General features: G+C 43.3%; 1 protein-coding gene across 2 annotated transcripts; it reads left to right on the top strand.

Moving 5' to 3' along the window:
* Positions 1-1,013: 1,013 nt before the first annotated feature.
* Positions 1,014-16,615, top strand: LOC119431385 (uncharacterized). 2 transcript variants are annotated; one of them, XM_037698868.2, is made up of 10 exons: positions 1,014-2,074; positions 3,105-3,203; positions 4,936-5,613; positions 6,461-6,550; positions 6,651-6,713; positions 7,664-7,804; positions 9,777-9,842; positions 11,108-11,185; positions 12,688-12,753; positions 16,391-16,615. In XM_037698868.2, the coding sequence occupies exons 4-10, from the start codon at positions 6,544-6,546 to the stop codon at positions 16,540-16,542; spliced, it is 573 nt and encodes a 190-aa protein (XP_037554796.1). In that variant the 5' UTR covers positions 1,014-2,074; positions 3,105-3,203; positions 4,936-5,613; positions 6,461-6,543; the 3' UTR covers positions 16,543-16,615. The 2 variants fall into 2 exon arrangements, with proteins under 2 accessions (XP_037554796.1, XP_037554797.1); XM_037698869.2 differs by having other exon boundaries at positions 4,936-6,550; positions 6,643-6,713.
* The last annotated feature ends 6,138 nt before the right edge of the window (positions 16,616-22,753 follow it).

Here is a 22,753-nt window from a genome sequence, read left to right as displayed (position 1 = left end):
CAGATGTCACAATGCAACACGTGTGACGCAGGGGTTGTTCTGCCTGTTCTTGCTACAACAGGCCCGTTTACACGGATAGCGAACCCTGTTCTTAAAGAACCCCAGGTAGTCAGAATTAATCCGGAGCCCTCCACTACGGCGTGCCTCATAATCAGAACTGGTTTTGGCAAGTAAAAACTCCAGAAAGAAGAAGATGTTCTTGCGCACTTGCTTTTGCGCTTGGGTTGAACCGTAAGTCCATATTACCGGAAACTCAGATATACATCTAGTACGGGTTTTATATATGCTTTATATCAGCGAACACATATTACATATTGTATACAGGGCGCGCTCTTTTAGTTGCACCATATTGAAAAAAAATTGCCATTTGCAGTTAGTACAATCTTAACCCTTGATCTCGTAAATTACTCGATGAAGCGGCCACTGCAAGAAATCATAATGGCCAATTGAATGATTGACATAAATACATCAATTAACTTTTAATTATTTACGGTACTACTTTCAATCTACAAATTGTAGCTGGTGAGTTCGCAAGGCATATCCACTCGGAACGAATTCTCAAGACTCCATCACTTTCGAGATAATTTTCAGTTTCCGACGAAATGCATTGGCGTTGCACTTACTTTTGTGCTTCAATGTATAAAGTAGCCGTTTTCTTTGAAAAAGTAAGTGGTACAACAGTACATTTTTACAGCAACATTGCGGCGCGCATCTCGAAACCAGGTCCATCCTCAGAATTTGCTCCTAGTCGACATGCCTTGCAAACTAACTATAATTCGTAGATTGAAATATGTACCGTAAGATAATAAAAAGTTAATTAGCGTAGTTATGTTAATGTATGTAGGATTTAGATTTCTCGTAAAAGTTATGGTCACCTCATCGAGGGTTAAGGGTTAGAATGTGCTATTTGCCACAGGCAATGTTGCATGTAGGCAATGTTGTATGTAGGCAAACACCCTACATACGATGTGTCCGTTACATCGAATCAAATCGTTCCATATGTGATACGGGCAGTTCCGTCCTCTATAGAAACTGAATCCATAGCCTAAAACATAAGCGTGGGCATTGCGCAAGAATGTGCAAAATGTGTACGTGTGTAGTGTAAATCATTTGAAAAGGAACTGTCTTGCGTTAACCGTGTTTTTCTTTTTTTTTTGTAAAACAAACAGCAAGAAACGGAAGCATATTACAGTCGGAGACATCGGGACCGTCTTTTGTATATAAACAGATTGCAAGTTTTTACACGCATTTACGTTGTTAATTTGATTCCGATTCCGACTGCACAGCCTTCTCAGTACGTGCAAGCACCCGAACCCGAAACTAGTGAAACCTGTAGTATACCGGAGTCTTTTACGGTATGGGAAACACGTTTTTGGCATCGCTTGTACGACCGGGCCCCGGAAGCCGTCGAGAGCTTTGGCCAGTGAGCTTTCGTGGTTAAATTCGCACTACGGAACATCTCGAAGCCTGTCTCGCGCCTCAGATCCTTCCTGCGCATCAAAACTCGGCAATTCACTTGGCGCGAACGAAGAATTCGATCGCTCATACAGGAAGCGGTTCCTCGCAGTCACCGACCGACTGACCGACCACGAGTCGGCCGTGGGAGGAAAGGCTCGCCAGCGCGTCACGGGTATTTTTTCGCCGCCGCCTGCGGAGCCATATATTTCTCTGGCAGTCGGTCAGTTGCTGGCTGTGTTCGTGATCTACTGTTCCTAGCCACCAGCTGCGGCCCACCCGACACGAACTTATTCCCAGAAACATCGTCGGCGCGGTCCTCCCCGTTTGCTAGCCAGCTGACCCCCTCCCCTCTTGCTGCAACTACTCGACCTTTTTCTTTTCTTTTTCCACTTCTCCTCTTTTTCCTTCTGCCCATTGTACTTTATTGCCATTAACGCTGCTTACCGACGACGCCCTCGCGTTGTCGACGTGTCAACTTTTGCAAAGTTTTCGATCCGAGACGAGATTCTCTGCTTGGCTGGCGTGGAGCGCGCGTAATTGCCTTCTGCTTGTCGTCTGGTACATGGCGATGTAACAAGGGACTGCGGCTCGCGACAGGCTTGACTCTCGGTTGAAGGTAAGTCTTGTTTATGCCTTCCGCGGCTTCTTTATCTCGGGCGATGCCGACTGGCCCGGACGACGCGTTAGATGATTGGAGGAACGGAAGGCGGGTTCCTCTGGCGTGATGTCGCTTGTCTTGTCAGGCGAAACACATCACGCTGTCATCTGCGGCTGCTGAGAACGAAAAAAAAAAAAAAAGAGTAGGGGCGTACTGTAGCCTGCCATCGCTGACTTTAAAGAATGCGAGTAGGAAACTGTCTGTCTCGTTGGTTCAGACTTTATCATTTCAGATTTTGTTAATCAACACTTAGAAGAGAGATTGAAATGAAGAACAGATTGAAATGATAGTGTTGCCTTTTAACTTGGCGTTAGCGAAGCCCTGGCACTTTCGCTCCTTCTTTGGTTAAAAATAAGTCCACGTGCTTTTGTTAGATTGTGCATATTCTGCTGAAGCTAAAAATGACGCGTTCTCCGGTGACTTTCTTTCTTAATGTGTTATGAACTTACCTAATGGCTAGTGACGGGCCAGCTGGTGATCCATGATTTTGGTGATGCAGAGCACTTAGAAAAAAGACGTTCACACAAACGCGAATGATGAGTGTTATGAAAACAGACAAAAAAGGAAATGCGCTTCAACGACTTCCATCCTTGTTACCTGAAGCCCTGCCCTACTTTAATATACGCCGTGTTATATACGGTGTGGTTCCTTGTACTGTACGTGCTACTGACCCTATTACTTTACAAAACCACTAGAAGGCATAATATATTTTTTCTTAGCACCGAAAAAAAAAACGTAAACACACAATGTGAAGCAGACGAAAATGGGCGATGAACGTCAATTTGACCACAGTTGATGTTCCGCGTCCGACTGGCCTCGTTCATGTTGTGTGTTTCCGTTTTTTTTCTTTGCGCTACCAACATGTCCAACTACTGATATCAACTAGCCCAGATTTCTGCCTTAATTAATGCCCTAGTAATTAACGTGCTGTCATGATAATGTGTTCGCAGGCGTGTAAGCACTAATCATTTTGTTTTTGTTTTCTCAGGAAGCTAGGCCGCTTTTCCGGAAATGCACTTCCGTCTGCGGTCATCCTTAACTTGGCTGGCCATTATGTGCTCGTGCGCCTGGTCACGTGGTTTCACAGGTGGGTTGGACCGCGCTTGATTTGGCCCATTGACAAAGTGTATCCAAGAAACCTCCACTTTCTGGACGAAAAACAGCTTAGAATTTGCTTCCTGAAAAAGTTATTCAGGAAATAACCATACGAAGCAAACATCGTTCCATGGCTTCATATGGTTACTACGCATGGTCGTACTACAATGAAGCCAAGGAAAGCATATGGTAATTCAAATAAATTTAAATTAAAGTGTATATTGAATGTGAATTGTTAAACTTGTGATAAGCACCTTAGGAAAATGGAAACGAAAGTGTAAGAAAAGACAGCTGCACGCGGGTGGGAGTCGAACCCAGAACCTGCGCATAACGCGACGGCGGCGACTGTACCTCCGTGCCTGGAAGCGTTAGCCAGGGACACTCAAGAACATGGCGGTGGTTTAGAACATCCTTGTAACCACAGTCGTTGCTTAGCGTGTGATGCACCAATGCGTCACATACTACGCGACGCCATATAATATGTAAGGCACGTATGCTGCCTAATGCAATAACGTTTCCGTATTTCTTACCTTTTGCTCTGTGCATTGATGATCTGTCTTCGATATAGCTACCACTCGTCTATATTTTCGTATGTTTATGAGTTTCTGTATTGTGTTGATGCTCTGATACCTCTATATTACTGTAAACACCCTTACTCAATTCTCGCTTCTCGGGGCCTGTAAGGGTACCAGAAATAATAACATAATAATCGTAGTAGCACTTTCTATTTTAACAAAATAAAATATGTTAGGTTTATAGCATATTTAAATCAAATTCATAATTATTTCTACATTTTAATAAACATAGTTAACTTTTTGTATCTCGAAAATAAAATTTCATTACCTCTACAGGGTACAGACTGTGTGAGCGAAAATCCGTTTTTTTTTTCTAGGCTATACGCAACTTTAAAAATCGCCTGTGGCAGATAGCACAATTCTAATCCTTGAGCTGGAATATTCGCAAAGGCGGCAAACTTGCGCAAGATACCTAAACGCATAAGCAACAGAAGAACACAGTTTTCGTAATTTCCTTACAGGACATATTGCGATTTACGAATTGTAGCCGGTGAGTTCTCAGGCTTATCCACTTGAAACGAGTTGTCCAGGATGACACCAGTTTCGAGACATTCATTCCCGAAACGAATGACGAAATACACTGGCAGTTCATTTAGTTTTATGCTTCAGTGCATAAAACAGCGTTTTGTCAGAAAAATAAGTGTATATAGTGCAGTTCTACCTCTAGTTTGACGGCGCATATCTCGAAGCCGGTGCCATCCTCAGAATTCGTTCCGAGTGGATATGCCTTACAAACGCAAAGGCTACAGTTCGTAAAGTTCATTATTTGTCGTGAAGTCAACAATTAAAATGTTAGTGAAATTTTCCTAATTAGCCAATTATACATTTTTATTTAATGTGCAAGTAATGCCGCCTCTTCGAGCAATCCAGTCCAAGGATTATAATTGTGCTATCTGCCAAAGGCTAATTCTGAAAAATTATGTAGAGCCTAAAAAAAAAGGTCACCTGACAATTTGAGCGGATCATGCTCTTACTAGAATAGCTTAATTACAATAGTGTCACTCTAAGAACGTTCGCAAACGTTGTTATTTCAACGTGCAGTGTGATCTCGGCTTGTGGCTGCTACAACTCGTAAATGCTTTCAATTTGATTCACTGGAAGTAGCTTCGTGAGTTTTAATATCGTCACGCATTTCATTTTTTTTTTCAGATGAGGACATTGTGCCTATGGGTAAATTCCTGCGGGGACATCATGCATGAAGTTTGTTCTCGTGAATCGGTTTTCTGGCCCCTTGGTTGATGCAGTGAATGCCACCTGACATTTTCTTTTCAGATTTTGACGACCTGTCAGATGGTAAGAGCATCGCACATAAAAATACAGGGACTCACGTATGCATGCCAGGACGATCACGACAGTCCGAGACATCTCTCGGATGAACCGAAATACAACTATTACACATTACGGCAATTTTCTCTCTCGTCTTGCAGTTCTACAGGCTATCTTTTCTGTAACGGTTATCTTTATTGCCTTGGGCGGACCGGACTCCTTCCCTCTGCACGTTAGCCAACTGGGTTCAGTTGTGGTCAACCTTCCTGGCATCCGTTCATCTCTTTCTCTCTTCTCGTTAATGCATTTGGAAATTAGCTTACATATTAGGAACATGGTTTTGAAGTCGCGTCATAGCAGATTCTTTTTCTCAGAATTGATGCTTACTAGACTAACTCACTTTCTGGGTTTCTCGATATGAAGGCGCCACGAAATCACACACGGATTGTGTGATACTTTCATGAGAGCACACGTTGAACTAAAAGAAAAAAAACTTCTTTTTTCCCCAGAAAAGACCTATTCAGATCCTGGCTGGTCACGGAAGCAGAGCCTCGCCATTCGGTGCGTTCGACTTCCCATTACGAGTTGTTCCTTTAGAATGCCAAGTTCCAACTATGTCGTCAATACTACTTTGAACCCAGTGATCCAGACTCACCGCTCTAAAAAGCTATTTACTTCATCTTTTTATTTGATTTGGAACAATTTTACAAGATGTTCTTAAAAGGGACAATAAAGAGAAACTAAATCACCCCTAACTGATAAATTATTCTTAAAAAACTCGACTTTCAATGATTTCGCGGTAAAAAGCTTGACTAGAAGAGAAAAGTCAAAGTCCCACTTCTTGAATTTCGCGCCGATAACCCAGCGCGAGTACGTCAGGGCGACGTCACAGATTTCAAACTATGTGTCCATATTTGGTTCGTTGAGGCTTCAATAAAGGTACTCTAAACTTGCTAAGTCCCGTATTTGGCTTCCTTAGAATACAATGTAAGTCTACATTCACCGATAAAAACATTAACTAGGCCAGAGGATACGCCATAAAAATTCGCGCTGGTGCAGAATTTCCAAGGTGGCGTCGCCACCCTTCTTTAGTTTTCTGTGTCTAATCTAACTAAACGTGGCCTCCGAGATATGCGCGTGCCGGCTAATTTTGAAAATCAATTGGCGCGCGCAAATCTTGGAGGCCATGATATAATCAAGCCTCCTCCCAAGATGAGACTCATTTCGTGTACTGAGGAAGGGTAATTTACTAGATGCAGGTCGACCCACTTTTTCTCCTTAGTGCTCCTTTAAAGCACGTTAGAACATTTACATAGCTCAGTATGAATTTATTACTCGACGTGTACTTAAGAGTACGCAAACCATTTTGCGTCCAATTGATAGCTGTGTTTAAGTACCGTTTCTCAAGTTTCCAGAGGAAGGGCTTACTTGGACAAATTCCAGAGAATACTGACCGACCAGGAAGTACCGAGAAGAGTTGAATCGCAGATCATGAGAGGTAAGCCGTACTTAACGGTTTGAAATTTACCCGATACTGTTGCTCACAAGGCGCTGTAGAATAACGCACCTGTTTTACCTCTCGACTACGAGAATTTCAGCTGAAGCTTGGAAAGGAATTTCGAGCATGGCTAAGCTCCGCAGGCTTCACATCGTTAGAATGAGTAAGTTATCTTGCGTTCTTTGATTTTGGCGCTGCTGGCCTGACTACTTTTTTTTGTCTAGGCTGAGATGTGTCTGCTTCTGTCTGCTGTGATGTGTCTGCGACCTCTTATGCTTTAATTTACAACCATAGTAATACTTATGAGATTGTCACTGTCCCGATTAGCGACTGACTGACCGGACAATCAATCGTTTCCAATCGGCCAGTCAATCACCTTCTAGAAACAGTGACGATTCATATTTTTTTACCCATACTGTGAAAAAACACGTTCATTTCCGATAGTATTATTTTCACTATCACATGTCAGTTTGCCATGCAGAACTGATGAGTGGTTGGGACAACTTAAGCCAAACGTTTGGATACAAAAAATTCGGCACATAATTGTTGCTTAGTTTTCCACGTTCTCCCGCGACCCACATTAACAAATATAAACATACAACAGACACAAACTCAAACATGCACGTTCGTATAAAAACACGCAATACACAAAGACGTACAAACACATTACGCCAGATCACTCTACAAGAAAGGAAAAGTTGTCATTCAAGGAAACCCACACGGGCTGCTCAGGACGGAAGCTTCGCAGTTGAAGAGTAGTTCGTCCTAGTCCGGAGATCGAACCCAGCACCACCGCCTTCCTAGGACCAGTTTCTTTACCAAATGAGGCCAATTGCTTTACCAACCAGGATGCTAACAGATACCGGATGTCAGCAGACCTCATTCGGATGATAATTTTGCTTGCATCCCGGAAAATGACCCCCTATAGGAGGGCATTTCATCCGATTTTTCGAAAAGTCTGCGCTTATAGCTTCACGTACTACACGAGAATTGCAACGCCGCTGCAGAGGATTCCCATTCACAACACTGAATTTTAGTCAACCGGACACTTCAATCTGGTTAGCCTCTCTGCCTTTCACCTTTTGTTTTCCCTCCTCCCCCTTGCCTTTGCAGATTCGCGGAATCGATACCTACGCTTTGGTGAGTCTATTTGTAAGTTCATCCGGAAGACGACTCCCCTAATCGTGAAGAAAATGTCGTCCCTAAAAGACGACGACCGTACCGTCACCGCCAACAAGATCATCAATATTATTGGTGAGTTCAGGCCGCAGTAGTACTGGGATGTACGATTTATTTATTTATTTGGTTACATGATTCGTCATGGTGCTTGGAGACGAAGGTAACTTGACTAGGCCTCTAGCACCACTATAGATACATTCACGACACAGTGACATTGAAAAAGAAGTAACATAACACAGTAAGCAATCTGCATGACAGTAACTAAGCTTGTATAGTTGATTTACTCCCCGACAGATTGGTTCACCATCACGTCGCGCGCTACCCTGCGTTGTCGTGCCCTTATTGCGCCCTTATCAGAACAGTACAAACTGGGTGATTATTCTTAAGTATTCCGGAATTAAAAAAATTGGCTATGACAGATAGGATAATCATTGTCCTGGAGCTGGATTATTCGAAGAGGCGGAAATTACTAGCACGAGAAATCGAAACACATATTCAACTAATTAAAACACGTTCTGTGTGACTGTCCTCGACAACTCGACTGCACTCGTACTGCGTGGCTCTCCCCGACGCGGCCTGATAGTGCTGTATGTACATTCGCTTAATGAAAAGTGTGGAAGAGCAATAGTCATTTTGCTAAGTGAATGCTTGAGCCACTCTCAATACAAAAATATTATTCGAGAAGACAAGGTGAGTAGTTAAAGGAAAAAGACAACCAGTACTTAACCTTTTTTTGCCATTGCTGGCAGTCCTGTCGTGAGCCTGCGACCAGCCCCAAAAAGTTGCGATCATGTCATCATGCCATTGGTATTTGATACATCCAAGAAAACTATATTTCGTGTTCTACGTAATTGCAGAGTGAAATTTTCATGATGTGTTTGAACGAAAGAAGCACGCCTTAAACCTCGGGCATTATTTTCCCGTAATTTGTGGCAATTTAGCTGATAGATGCCGTGATTAGCTAAAGGGCAGTAACTTTGGCTGGCGAGATGGTCCTATATCGATGGACTATCGCTGCCTGTCATGTTTTCCCTTGCCTGCTAAATTTAGTAGCTTGCTTCTTACAGCAGAACCAGAACTCTGTTTCCCAGGTATCTAATTTTATCATTTCATGGGGTGTATAGCTACAGATTGCTAGTTCTATGCAAGACCACGTGGTTGGTTCCTTTCAGTAGAACAAACCATGGCTGTAAGAGTATTGCAAATTGAATAAGTAAACTATTAAACAACTCGATATCCTCAGGAATTAGATATATCTCGTATTTCGAAAAGAGATCTCGAAACTGTATTTCGCTATATTATTTTTGAAAAATGTGCTTCCGATCTTTGTTACTGTGTGTTGCAGTTGTTTATTCTGTTCTGTTATGATTTTGAGGTCAGGTGTTGTGATCACTGTCACAGTGTTACATTTGTATTTACTTGGTTTACGCGTATCATGTTTTTGGCTTTCATGTTATGAAGACAAATTTGTTAAAAACTGTCTGCTAGCATCTGCCGGGGTACATGGACCTCGTCCAGCTGTCATAAGACAAACTTTTTGTCCATGTTTCCTACATTTATCTTGTACAAAAATACAGAAATAAAATGACTGAATGAACTCTCCTTTTCATTTTTTGCAAATAGCAAAAATAGGTATGTGGAACTTGTGCGTTTGCCTAGAAGTATGCATTCGAGCTGCCCGTATAACCCGCGGACATTAGAGAACTACTGCTTTCCGAGGCGCTGCAAATCGCCCTGAATAAAGCGTTTAGGTGGCTAATTTTGTCCGTTTAACAAGTACACGTTGCTTCGCCCTCAATAACTTCATAGGAGTGAACAGTTGGCAGTTCTTGGTTGGTCGGTATCAGGTGAAATGGCTTAACCCACTACGAAGGATAGACCATGAATCGGGTAGGGAAAAAATACTACAAAGGAATTTTGGAAAGTAAAGAGAAGATAATAAAGTAATGATAATCACATACAATAATGATTATTCATAGTAAAGCAGCTTAATTATCTGAATTTCGTGCGCTGACTCTTACATTCTATTTTTTTTCTTATCCTTCAGGTTCCATGCTGTATCCACAGCCAACGTGCTCACATTCTTTCAAGCATGGGAATCGAAGGCAAAGCGGTAAAGTTGCTTGAATGCCCCTACAGGGCAGGATTAAGAAAACCTTCTATCGTAGTATTGAACCGGTTAACACAAGACAGGGCCAACTGGAGATGACTCAATAGGAGTCCTTTGACCATTAGACGCAATATTTCGCAGGCGTCACACAAGTTCCGTCACGATTGCCGCCACAGTGACACCACTCACCCTCGTCGTTTCCTAGTGCTCCCCTGGTCACGATCTCGAACCGTTGCTCTCTCATAGAAGCCCCTGCCAAGTTACGACGGCTCCTACCGCGTTTCGCGCCCGGTCGCTGAAGTCACATATGCGATTGCACCGGTCAACCCAATGGGTGCGCTGTCTGCGCACCCACGGAGTGGTAATGTGCCCGTTGGTTGACTCAAGCATCAATGCTATGATTGCTTGCACTATATCTTAATTTGTCTCCATACCTGTTCAAATTGTTACCTTGTCACCAATTTACGTACTATGCCAGATTACATTGCTTGTGTGATCCCGTGTTTATTAGTTACTTATTCTTTTTGTAAAACGAGAAAAAGCTCGATGTTTCTAGGATACCATTGTTTATCTCTTTAGTCGTATGTATGCAAACCTCAAATTTAGTAGTCATGTATGCTCTTCAATTGTTACGTACACTTTCGGTTACACATGAACCAAGTGCTTACTGAAAAATTGCGTTATATCTACTGAAAGCGCCTGTGTCGTATTCCGTGATTTATTTTTCTATCATTGGACCCATTCCGTACTAGCCTTTGGATACGGGTCCAAACACTTATTTCATATTTTGTACGACCTAATGTATAAGCAAAGAAATAAACTTTAAACTTTAAACTTCAAGCCGCGTAACGGGGTCGCTCATTCTGCGCCCCGACCAAGGGGGGTATTCTGTAAGCGTCCACCTAGTGGACATGCCCATTTCGTCTGGCGCTGAAGTGCTGATTGGCTGGGCTGCGGTACGCTTGAGAAGGAGACAGGCGCCCCCAGCCAATCAACACTTCATCAGCAGACGAAATAAACATGTCCAATAGCTAAACACTTCCAGAATACCCCCAGCTCCGCGTCTGTGATTTTTTTCCGGGAGATGTCGTGCCACCATACCGAAAAATACAAAACAAAAGATGGCCTCTTGTCAGTAGCGACGAGACGAAGAGGAGGTAAACGTTTTTTTCGTGCTATCGTAGTTACTGCTATTACTGTACCTTTATTTTCTCTTAAATATTTGTAAATGCACGTTTATTGTGCAACAATAATGTTTCTTTTCACAGGCCCCGAGGAGACCACGGAACTTGTATCGACAACAACCGATGCTTACGCTAACCAAACTACGACGACGACTGAGGAAGGTGTGTTGTCTTAAAGTGCTATCTGTGTTGACGAAGACCGTTCGTCAGCGGGAATGCAATGGGACGCTGTTTCCAATAGTGTTCTGGCCGGAGCGCCTTCCTAACAATACACAAGCGTGGCATAAGCGTGGAGTTTTGTAAGAATGACCAAAATTTTATTTTAGTGAAACAGCGCACCAGGAGGAAATACGTTCACACAAACATGAAAGATGAGGATGTATATACACAGGCGCTGACGTATGTCCTCACCTTTCATGTTTGTGGGAACGTACTTCTTCGTAGTGCGCTACTTCATCAAAATCATGGATCACCAACTAGGCCGTCAGTACCTGTTAAGAAAGTTGAGCTAGTTGATATGGATCCATGTGAGAAAAAGGTAGGCGTGCAGACACGGACACAAATAGAGGGAAACGGACGACACAAACGCCGACGTTTGTGTTGTCTGTTTTCCTTTAGTTGTGTTCGTGTCTGCATGCTTACCTTTCTTTTCTTAACATTTTTTAATTGCTGCTCATTAACCATCTGTATCATACAACCCACAATCTCTAAATATACCTCCAGGTCTTTCTAGTTGCACAAATTGCGTTTCCAGCACATCACTTGTGGTGAACTCTGAAGCAACAATTGGTTACTAGTAAGTTGAAACATTTACATTGTTTATCTTGAGTTATGTTATTCATGCGCACAGCATGCTGTTCGCAGACACGCGAATGCAAGTGGTCAGGGTTAAAAAGCGTTCATATATGATTTGGTGTCTCCGTGCCAACTGTCGAACTTGAGCCAACGTTTTTTTTTTTTTTGGCTGTAGAATAAGGCCATTCTGAAGTGAAGCATGAACTTTGTGTACTAAAAATATTTTGGATCTTGAAGGATAGAATATACAGGCAGTTTATTTTAGCGCTGGACCGCTTCGTTAAACAGCATAAAGAACTCAACTGTCTTAACATTCGCTTATTCTGAGTCACTAAAAACACATCGCATTTTGCCTTGGATAAATAAAGAGACTGAACAACATTTACGACAACTCTTGGCCCTGTGGAGCTTGAAGCACGCGCACAAAAAGTAAATTAACGAAGTTCGTCAGAACAAAGTTCTCTGACCTGCGGTCTTCCCGAACCCGACTGGACTGGAAGGGCAGGAATTCAATAAAGTTAAACGGATTTACTTTTCATAATCAAAACTAAACTGACTTGCCATAACACAAACGCCGAGATTTTGAAGTGTGTACTTTATCATCCTAACTAGACTCCGTCACCTTGTTATGTTCGTTTGATGTTTGGCTTTGGCCCAACTGCCAGCGTGAGGGACAAACACAGGAGCATACTAACGTCGTGGTTTCACGAGGTATAACTCACCAGGCAATTTGAATTGACTCTTTGGCGTGTCAGAACACTTACAGCCACCGAAAGTGTTTTCTAATTATACTGCTCGTGCGCATAGCGCGTGTCTGATCGAGAGAGCGGCAACGCGTTTTTAATATGCTTATTGTGATCTTTCCACAGATTTTCTCGAGGACGAGCGAGCCGAAATATCTATTTCCACTTTTCTTAAGGCCGCTCAAAAGCTAGGTAAGGCAAGGATACTCTGATTGACCTCTATACTCGGTGGCAACCTTGCAATTCAGCACAAGCTCCATTCACTAAAACTGTACTGCACCTGCATTCTGTGCATCCGCGCTTCTAAAACGCACCTGGGAGATGCACATTCTGTAAGCAACTCGCCTCCGCCGTGACGTTTCGCGAACGTGCGAATATAAGTGACTGGTCATCTATACAAATTATCTTCAAGTTGGACTGAGATGTTTTCGCCGCTGAATTTTTAGGTTGTCACCGACAATAACTAAAGGGTGCAAGCTCTTACGGACCTGATCGTACGGCAATTAGATGGTTTGTGAATAACACGATTTGCTTACTGCATGGCGGGTAGCGCAGGAACTTTGACATGAATATAGAAAAGTGAGCACAATAGGGAAAAAAAAGAAGGATGGGGAGAGTGCAAAAAAGATATCAGTATTTGTATATTTGAAACTTGATGTAAAGTTAGAAAACGTAGAACGCAGAGGTTCACATGAACATGGAGACTTGAAGCAGTCAACAGTGGTTGAATAGTAGATGACTCAACGTGAATCCAACGTTTCGACAAGGAGGATTGTTTTCGTTACACAAGTCCCTTGAGAGATAGAGAGAGAGAGAGAAAGAGAGAGAGAGCAACTGACATTTTCAATGGAAGCTGGTAATATTTGCTCTCTCCAATATTTCATCTCTCCAATGCATGCTCACTGCATGCTCAGAAGAAGTATTCAAGCTCTTAGACTGGGAAGGATTAGGAGTGAGGATCAACGGCGAATATCTTAGCAACCTTCGGTTTGCCGATGACATTGTCCTGTTCAGCAACACTGGGGACGAATTACAAAAAATGATTGAGGACCCTAACCGAGAAAGTGGAAGAGTGGGGTTGACGATTATTATGCAGAAAACAAAGGTAATGTTCAATAGCCTGGCAAGAGAACGAGAATTCAGGATCGCCAGTCAGCCTCTAGAGTCTGTAAAGGAATACGTTTATCTGGTCAATTACTCACAGTTGACACTGATCATGATAAGGAAATTTACAGAAGAATAAAATTGGGCTGGAGTGCATACGGCAGGCATTGCCAAATCCTGACTGGGAGCTTTTACCACTGTCGTTGAAAAGAAAAGTGTACAATCATTCCATTCTACCGGTGTTAACATATGGGGCAGAAACAAGGAAGCTCGAGAACAAGTTAAGGACTGCACAATAAGCGATGGAACGAAAAATGTTAGGCCTAACGTTAAGAGACAAAGAGAGTGGCGTGGATCAGCGAGTAAACGGGGATAGCCGATATTCTAGCTGACATTAAGAGAAAGAAATGTAGCTGGGAAGTTCATGTAATGTGTGGGGTAGACAACCGGTGGACCATTAGAGTAACAGAATGGGGGCCAAGAGAAGGGAAGCGCAGTCGAGGACGGCAGAAAACTAGGCGGGGTGATGAAGTTGGGAAATTTGCAGGCGCAAGTTGGAATCAGCTAGTCGCAAGACAGGGGTAATTGGAGATCGCAAGGAGAGGCCTTCGTCCTGCAGTGGAGATAAATACAGGTTGATGATGATGATGAATATTTGCTTGGCCATGAACCTAACATGCTAACTCTAGATGACGAGGGTCGTGCCTGAAATGACACGCCCATTCATAGTACATATATGCACACACCGTATACAAGTAAGAAGAACAAGAACATGGGCTGAACGGGCAACTAAAGTGTCTTTTACAAACCAGTGCCCCGGAGCTAGATGCAAACCGTTTTCATTGCTCGCAAAACACTGCTTCTACTACTCCAAGGTTCAATCCACCACATTCTTGGACCTTGGAGACGAGACTTTTAGTCAAAATGCTGGCTCCAGGCTAAAAACGTCTAGGCTGATGCATTCTTCCTTCAGCCTCTGTTTGACAAACTAAACATGCAACTTATTTCAAAGGAGTTTCTTCAGACGCCGCAGGTTTTCGAGTGAGCCGCTTATTGGGTCCCTTAATATAGATTTAAAGTCACCTTTTAGACAGCGTTATGTTTCTGTTTGAAACCACCGAATACTCTTTACAACAGTTAATTACTTTCTTCTGTGTTGTGTCACACGTGAGGGAGATTGGGCGCAGAACTGGTTAGTGAGACTGAAATACGAAGTCCGTCGCTGTGTAGACGCGGAAGATAAAAGTTGTCGTTAGCCCTTTCGATAGCCATCGAAATTCAATCTGCAGTTCGTAGAAGTGCTCGTACGTGTGTCAACGTGGAACATCGCATTCCCTGTACGAGCAGTGGTGCAATTTCTTGGCACGGAGGCTTAATATTTGGAAACACATTCACAATTAAAGGTTTTTGTTCATAAGTGTTCCTTGATAATGACCAGCCGCCTTCACTCATAATATGTCTAACATTATAATTGGTTGAAATCTGCTCGCTTTTGTGAATATGGAGCCTCTACTTGAAACAAAAGATCACCCAGAGAAGATGCCAATGAGCAAACACACCAAAATATAAAACAGCAATAACGGAGGTTTCAAGGCATTTTTATGAACTGATTAATAATGACACTGAAAACTAAAACACTAAGGTTAAACTTATGCGGCCTAGCTGTTCTTGGGGGCTAAACCGAAAAGGTCAGCAAGAAAACTTGGAGAAAAGATGTGGATTGCGGATGGGCAAACCTCGTGGGGGCTGAGTGGATATGGCGTTCTGCGGCCGATCACAAGGTCCCGGGTACGATTCCCGGAAGCGATGGTCGCATTACGATGGGGAGAACCCCCCCCACAAAAAAGCTCATGTACTTGGATTTAGGCTCAATGTTGAACAACCGCATTGCTTCAATCTTCAATTTTTTTCTTATTTGCACTTTCGTTTTTACATACTGTCGTTACCTGCCGTGGCAAATGTATTTGTTGTGCCGTAAAGCTTTATCTTTATACAATTTTCTGTTTGTTTGAGCTGCGCTCTAACACTTGTATGTACTGTTACGGCCGCTTGATGAAAACACAGGTCGTGTGTTTTCGTCGAGTGACCGTGGTACTGTTTGGCTAAGCGAGAAGCAGTAACTGGCACCGCCCATTATCCTAAACTCTCCCGCGCGCACATACACAAATAACAATAACGAATAGTGGATGCACGCAAAGTAATCCGAAGCCCCCTACTACGACGTCTTTCATAAACGAGTGGCCAGTTTCGGGACACTTCAGTACAACGTCAAACCCTCCATTTCTCCTTCGCTTCGCTCAAACCGAATGGCTGTCTTTCAAAACTCTATAGCTGTCATTTTCATACTCTAAAGCACAGCATATATCAGCAGTGAAGTCAAGATGACAAATCAGACTCAAATGTTTATCACTGAAGATGCCAAAATGAAAATCAAGGTATCAAGTTGCGTTATTATTACCATTCTTTCACTTCTACCCTCCTCCTAGGGACTTTCTCTTCTCTCACCGCATCTCTTGCAGACTAATATGTAGGCGAATACTTATACGCCGGCAAACATCTCTGCTTTTAAATAAAGAACTCTCTCTCTTCTCTCGGGATGTCAAACACAGTAATACATTTTTGATAGGGATTCCCAAGTTTCAGTCAGTTATTAGCAGACACATTTCCACATTCCAAGCAGCGAAGTGCCAAACGTGGATGACTCACCCGTGGCTGCTTGTTTCAGAGTCAGTACATTCCTCTCTGCACGACTTCATCGTCTACAAGTGCAACGTGGAGAACGACGTGATCAAAGTTCTCGAAGGATTCCTCAAGATAATTTACTTCGGCGACTATCACAGGCTGCTGAACATGATCGAACAGTTTTTCGCTCACTGACAGAACGCTCGTCTCTCAAACGCCTCCACCGAAAGCCGTCGCCAGAATTGAAAAGGAAATAAAACTTGCACACAGCCCACTTGTCACCTTTTCAATTTAACATGGAGTTGGAATTTAGCACGAAACATATTGAGCTAGGTGGTGTTTGCATTCAGTGTGCACCTTAGGTCCCACAGCGAAGAAGCAAGGGTCGACCAAGAAACAACAGGACGAATGCACAACTTGAACTGAAATTTTTACAGCACAGAAAAAGCTGAACCGAAAACGGATAGGCACAATCAGAGCGCCGATCGACGTACGTTTTGCATGCGTGTTAGGCGCAAAATGTCGCGCGCTCTTGCATAGCTGTGTGTCGTTTTCGTCCGTAAAAAGTGACACAGAGCAAGGCTTGAAGATAGGCCCGACGTTTATTACGGTTGGTTTACATGATAAACGCCACAAAGGCCATAGTAAGCTTCTCCGAGCGTCCCTACACTCTTTCCAAGCAGACTATACGTGAGTCCCACTCTTTACAAAGGCACGCTGCAGCACAACGCAAAGACTCAGTGTATCTTAAGACGGGGCTAGTGATTTGCATCTTCAGTGCGATGTCTCTGCGTTGAAGTCTCACATTGCGCATCCCCTGGAACTGGTGTTTGAATTTCGGCATAGCTTGTGAACGTCGCAGTGCATAAACATAAACGTTGCATGACATGAAAGCTGAGGCCTAGGTGGTACATAAACACAAATATATTGCATGACATGAACGTTGAGGTCTAAGTGGTGCATAAACATAAGCGTTGCATGACATGAAAGTTGAGACCTAAGCGGCACATAAACATGAACATTGCATTACATGAAAGGTGAGACCTAAGTGGTACATAAACATTGCATGACATGAAAGTTGAGACCTAAGTGGTGCATAAGCGTAAACATTGCCTTGGAGACAAATAGTCAATTGTACGTATCGCGTTTAGTTGTATACATTTAATTACGCACTTCATGAAAGCTTTGCTTAACATAGGTTCCATCCAACCTGTGCGTTGGACCTGCATAACTTTTTTTTCTGTTTCATGATATGCGGTTTTGTTTTCCCCGTACTATTTTTTTGCTATCTGTACTATTCCTGCACTTGTCACGTGGTTCCTAATTGACATACTTAGGATCACGTGATCCTTATTGACATAGTAAGGGTACGCAAATCTGTGTTTCCTCGGGTGCAGTCTAATATACTTTTTAGAAACTAAGTATTTATTATTCAAATCTATTGTCGATGCGATCTTAGAAGAGGCTTGTTCAATTTGGAATGCGGCCTTCCGGAGGATAGCGTTATGTTTGAAGGAGCGATTAATCGTTTTCTTTAAAATAACTATTCCAACAGGTTCAGTGTCGGTGGATGTTAATATGAATAGGAATTTTATGCCACGCCTTGCTGATGATGTTTTGGTTGCAAATCACACATATCTATTTATTTATATTGCGATGTGGACACTCCAGGCGCATTTCTGCCGTCGTCGTCGCCGTGATGTTCCGTATAAAGTCCAAGGGCGGTAACATCTTGGCGGCGCGCCGTATGCTGCATGTGTGAGCGAAAGCCTGCGAGGGCGAGCCAACGATGGCGGATCAATCTCGCGCACGCAAGGGAGGAAAGCGGGGAGGAAGCGTGCCTTCTTCCATCGTGCACAAGGCAACGGGGGGAGGGGAGGGAAGGTTGGGGGGGGGGGGGCGTTATTCTCTGGCGGCTGCTGTGTATGACGCGACCGCGCCGGGCCCTATTTTGAACGCGATCCGCGATAGGGACAAAGTGCGCCGAGTGCTGATAGCTTCGTGTGCGCTTTGTTTTCGCCGCTTAGTTCGCGTTGAACCGAGAGACAGCACGAGGGTCAATTTGCCCGCTGCTACGGCCGCGCTTCCTCACTCCAGCGTTTTGACTGTGAGTATCCGCGGTTATCGTGTGAGATGCGTTCATGTTTGCTTGTGCGCGCGTGACACCATGCTTGTTAATTTAATTTGTAAGCCAATGTTTACGAGCGTATACGGCCGATAAAAACTACTGTCCTTACTTCGTATGGTTGTCTACTAATTTGCTATCGCAATCGATGCTTCGCCTTTAGGGCGAAAGGGGCCGGGGCTGTCGGCGTCTAATGTGATGTCATGTCGTCGTGGTCACGCGCGAAAACAAGATCTGCCGAAAACTCGCGTCTCGTTCACTTGGTATATACCAAAATTGGCATGAAAGCGTATGAATGTATGACTAACACGACTGATATGTGATGACATCAATAACATCACATGCCCGTCAGTTACGTCATGATTAAGAATAATAAAATTCCGTGTGGCGCATAGCCGAATTGAATATGCGGGTATGAGCCAGGGATATGCGGGAATTAGCAGGAACTCGTGAGAATCGCTGCCGAAACGCCAGTCTAGTACCAGCGCAGCGCAAGAGAGGGCGCCATCACCCCATAAGCGCTCGATTCCTCCTCACTTGTGCAAGAGTAGCACAAGAATAACATAAGGGAAACACCGGCACATCACTGCTTCGCATCCCCAGGTTTCACGTTTGTGGAGCTGCATTAGCGCTGGATTTCAACTACACAAGCGCAGAATTTGAGCACGATTGGAGCTACATTGAGCGCAGGATTTGAGCAGGGTTTGAACTACACAAGCGCAGATAAAAAAACAAGGCCTCTGGGGCGTTATAGAGGGGTTGGGTAGAAAATATTTCTCAAAATAAACATATGATGTAAAAGAAAAAGGAAGCGACAACAAAAACAATTGCAGCTACTTGAAAAAGTGGTCAGTGATTACAGACTTGAAAGAAGTCACGTCTTCAGTAGCAACAATGGAGGGGGGAAGGTTATTCCATTCTCGACTTGTCTTCGGGAAAAAGAATGTAAAAATAGATTAGTTCGGTAGAAAGGAATGACTACTTTTTGGCTGGCCAACACGAGATGAAGAGCAAGTAGGTGGCGTGATAAAAACCTGACCCAGTGCTTAATTATGAAAAAAAAAAAATGTTATGAAAAAGTGAAAGACGGCAAATTCTCCTTCTCAGTACCAAATGTGGGTGGTCCAGAGTCGACTTCATCAATGTGACGCTAGCAGTGCCATCATAGGTATTAAGAGTAAAACGAACTGATCGGTTCTGAAAGAATTCTAAAATATTAATTAGCGCAGTTTGAGTTCGGTCCCATATGGCTGAGGCGTATTCAAACTTTTGATGGATTAATGTTTGATAACGCAGTTATTTAAGGCATGTGGCTGCTTGATGAAAGTTTCGGCGTAGGTAACCTAAAGTACGACTAGCATTGCTAGTGATATAAGTTATGTGAGTGCCAGGACAAATCGTTGGTTATAAGAATATCAAGGTTTTTATCACTACTAACGTCTTTTAGTTTGGTTCCATTCCAATTATAGTCAAAAAGTTCAGAACAGTTTGGAGAACGCGAGATTTTGATGCTTTTACAGTTGGTTGGATTAAGGGTCATTAGCAACGTACTACACCAGCTAGATATACAGTCAAGATCGGTTATAAGAAGGTAGGTATAATTTTTATTGGTTGTTATATGGTATAGGACACAGTCATGTGGCAAATATCTTTATAGAATAGTTAGGTTTATATGGGAGGTAATTAATATAGATTAACAAGAGTAATGGAATGGATGATGCGCACTGTGTACATATGTTTATATATTCTTCCTTTTTCAATAAACTTCCAGTTGCCAGTTCACCGCCGTGTTAGTCGTCTCACTTCGTCCTTGTCTTTTGCGCGGCAGGTAATCATGAATATGTATTCAATCAAAATGAAGCATATGTATCTGTATGTATGTATGTATGTATGTATGTATGTATGTATGTATGTATGTATGTATGTATGTATGTATGTATGTATGTATGTATGTATGTATGTATGTATGTATGTATGTATGTATGTATGTATGTATGTATGTATGTATGTATGTATGTATGTATGTATGTATGTATGTATGTATGTATGTATGTATGTATGTATGTATGTATGTAGTATGTATGTATGTATGTATGTATGTATGTATGTATGTATGTATGTATGTATGTACGTACGTACGTACGTACGTACGTACGTACCGTGAACGGTCCTACAGCGACTTGATGCTGCAACGTCAGGGATAGATGGACACAGCAAAATCAGTGTCGAGAAGAAAGGCCCATGATTAAACGGAAGTTGATTGCCATGAAATCAGGACAATCATCAAAGGTCATCGTAAACCACGACGGTTATGGTAAAAAACTACGTCTAAACGATAAAAAATTTCGGACTACAACTGGACTACAATCTCCACGCATCGTCTCAACAGTTCACTGCGCAGCGGGGCCACAGGCCCTCGTGGCCTTCCTGTCGAGGAAGCCAGCGCACAACCACCCGCGGCGTGTCAATCTGTGGCCGCACCGGCTGTAAGCCATCAATATGCGGTGCAGGCAACTTCGAAGCTCCCATGCAAGCAGTTTCGAAAACGCTGCTTTCAAAATTCCTTCTTTTCCAAAAGACAGTGCAGCCTGATCGAACGGGCGCGAAAGATGGCCGTGACCCGCGGCTATCTGGAATAAGGAGGCCGCCCGCCTAGGCTTGCTCAAAATATAAGTTTATTCTCTCATTTTGGCTATAAAGTGTGGGCTATTGATTATGATCATAACGTTGCTGTTGATGTTAATAATGATGAACGTCTAATTAGCCTCTTTGAAACGGGGTGGTGACAAATCGTCACCAAGCCTGCTTGCGCTAAGCAGATTTTAATATGAGAATTACAGTCTAGCATTTTGCCTCACGGTGCTTTATCAAGTAAGTTACCTATGCCTGTAACATCTCTTCCCTGCTCTTCTTCCGCCAATAGTCTAAACGTCTCTCGCGTATACCGACCGCTGACCAGTTAGTGTTTCCGTCGGCTGGAACCTTACCTGAAATTCAGTGCTCTCAATCACCAAAACATCGTGGCGAAGCCATGATTGAGGCAAGCTCTGATGACCTAAGTGGCCGGGCTCATGCAGTATGCAAAGCTCAGGCAACAACGCTGTACTTGTCTGGAATTTGTCTTCACATGTACGCTCTCTCACCATCAAAGTGTGTCCTTACTTTCGAAGAATGGACACTAAACGAAGGCACTGAATGAGTAACCATATCAACGAGTAACCAACTTTCACATCCAGCAACTGGTAAATACAGCACACTTGTTTCGTTTTTGCGTAATTTCACAAAGTGCTGCTGCCCGCGCCGTTAGTGTCCATAGGAAAGCAACGCGCTCTCTTCACACTCAACGTTGTACCTTACGCGTGTCACCCACAGGATACTGACTTTCTCGAAGCGCCTCCACCTCGTGTTGCATCAGAGTATGTCCTACACGGCTTTCAGGCTAAAAACAAACAAACAAACAAAAAATCCATAAACGCAAGATTGATGAATAGAACTACGTATGTTTATTCAGATAGGGATTGGTGAATAATATGTTTTGGGAAAAGGGTTAAGCAAAGGGAATAAACAAGATGTGCAACCGGACCGCGGTCACGTGTGCTAGAGTTTGTGCACGAGGTCGCTCTCCCTGGCGAACGCCAGGAGGAAGTCAAGCGCGGATCGCCAGTGGTGAGCAGCTGATCGGATCCAGGTTTCGCAGTCCTACATCGTGGCTGCGTGCGAATGTTTGGCTTGTCGAGCAGCGTGTGCCTGACACTCCCAAATTAGGTGTCGGGCCGTCGGCGGGCTATAAGCATTCGGAAGTCAGAACGTTCTTGAGCACTTGGCTCATCATCGGTGCGATGTTCTTCGTCGTCTTTGATCGCGGTTGCCTGCGATCCGGTTTTGATTGTCATTTTGAGCGGTTGTTTCTTCTCCTGCTGGTGTAGCACATATATCGTTTGCTCACATCCAGCGTCAAGACAAAGCTAAGCTGCAGCAAAGCTTATAAAAGGGACATAACCTTCTACGGAAAGTAAAACCGCCTGTATCTTATTTCGGGCCACTGTTGTTGTCAATGGTACCGTGTTTATGTACTTGGTGAAGCCACAAATTTCAGACTGTACGATTTATGCGCCAGTATGAAAGCTGAGGATATGAAAACATTTATTTAACCTGTCCCGTTCATGACTATTTCTTTGGGCGTGCATGTGTACATACACCTTTGGCAGAGTCATAGGCACCTATACGGTATCAATTGCGGCTGTCAAGTACGCCTGTTCTTTACAGCTTAGAATAGTATAC

Source organism: Dermacentor silvarum, chromosome 10 (assembly GCF_013339745.2).
Source record: "Dermacentor silvarum isolate Dsil-2018 chromosome 10, BIME_Dsil_1.4, whole genome shotgun sequence".
NCBI lineage: Eukaryota > Metazoa > Arthropoda > Arachnida > Ixodida > Ixodidae > Dermacentor > Dermacentor silvarum.
This window is presented reverse-complemented; position numbering and strand designations above follow the sequence as displayed.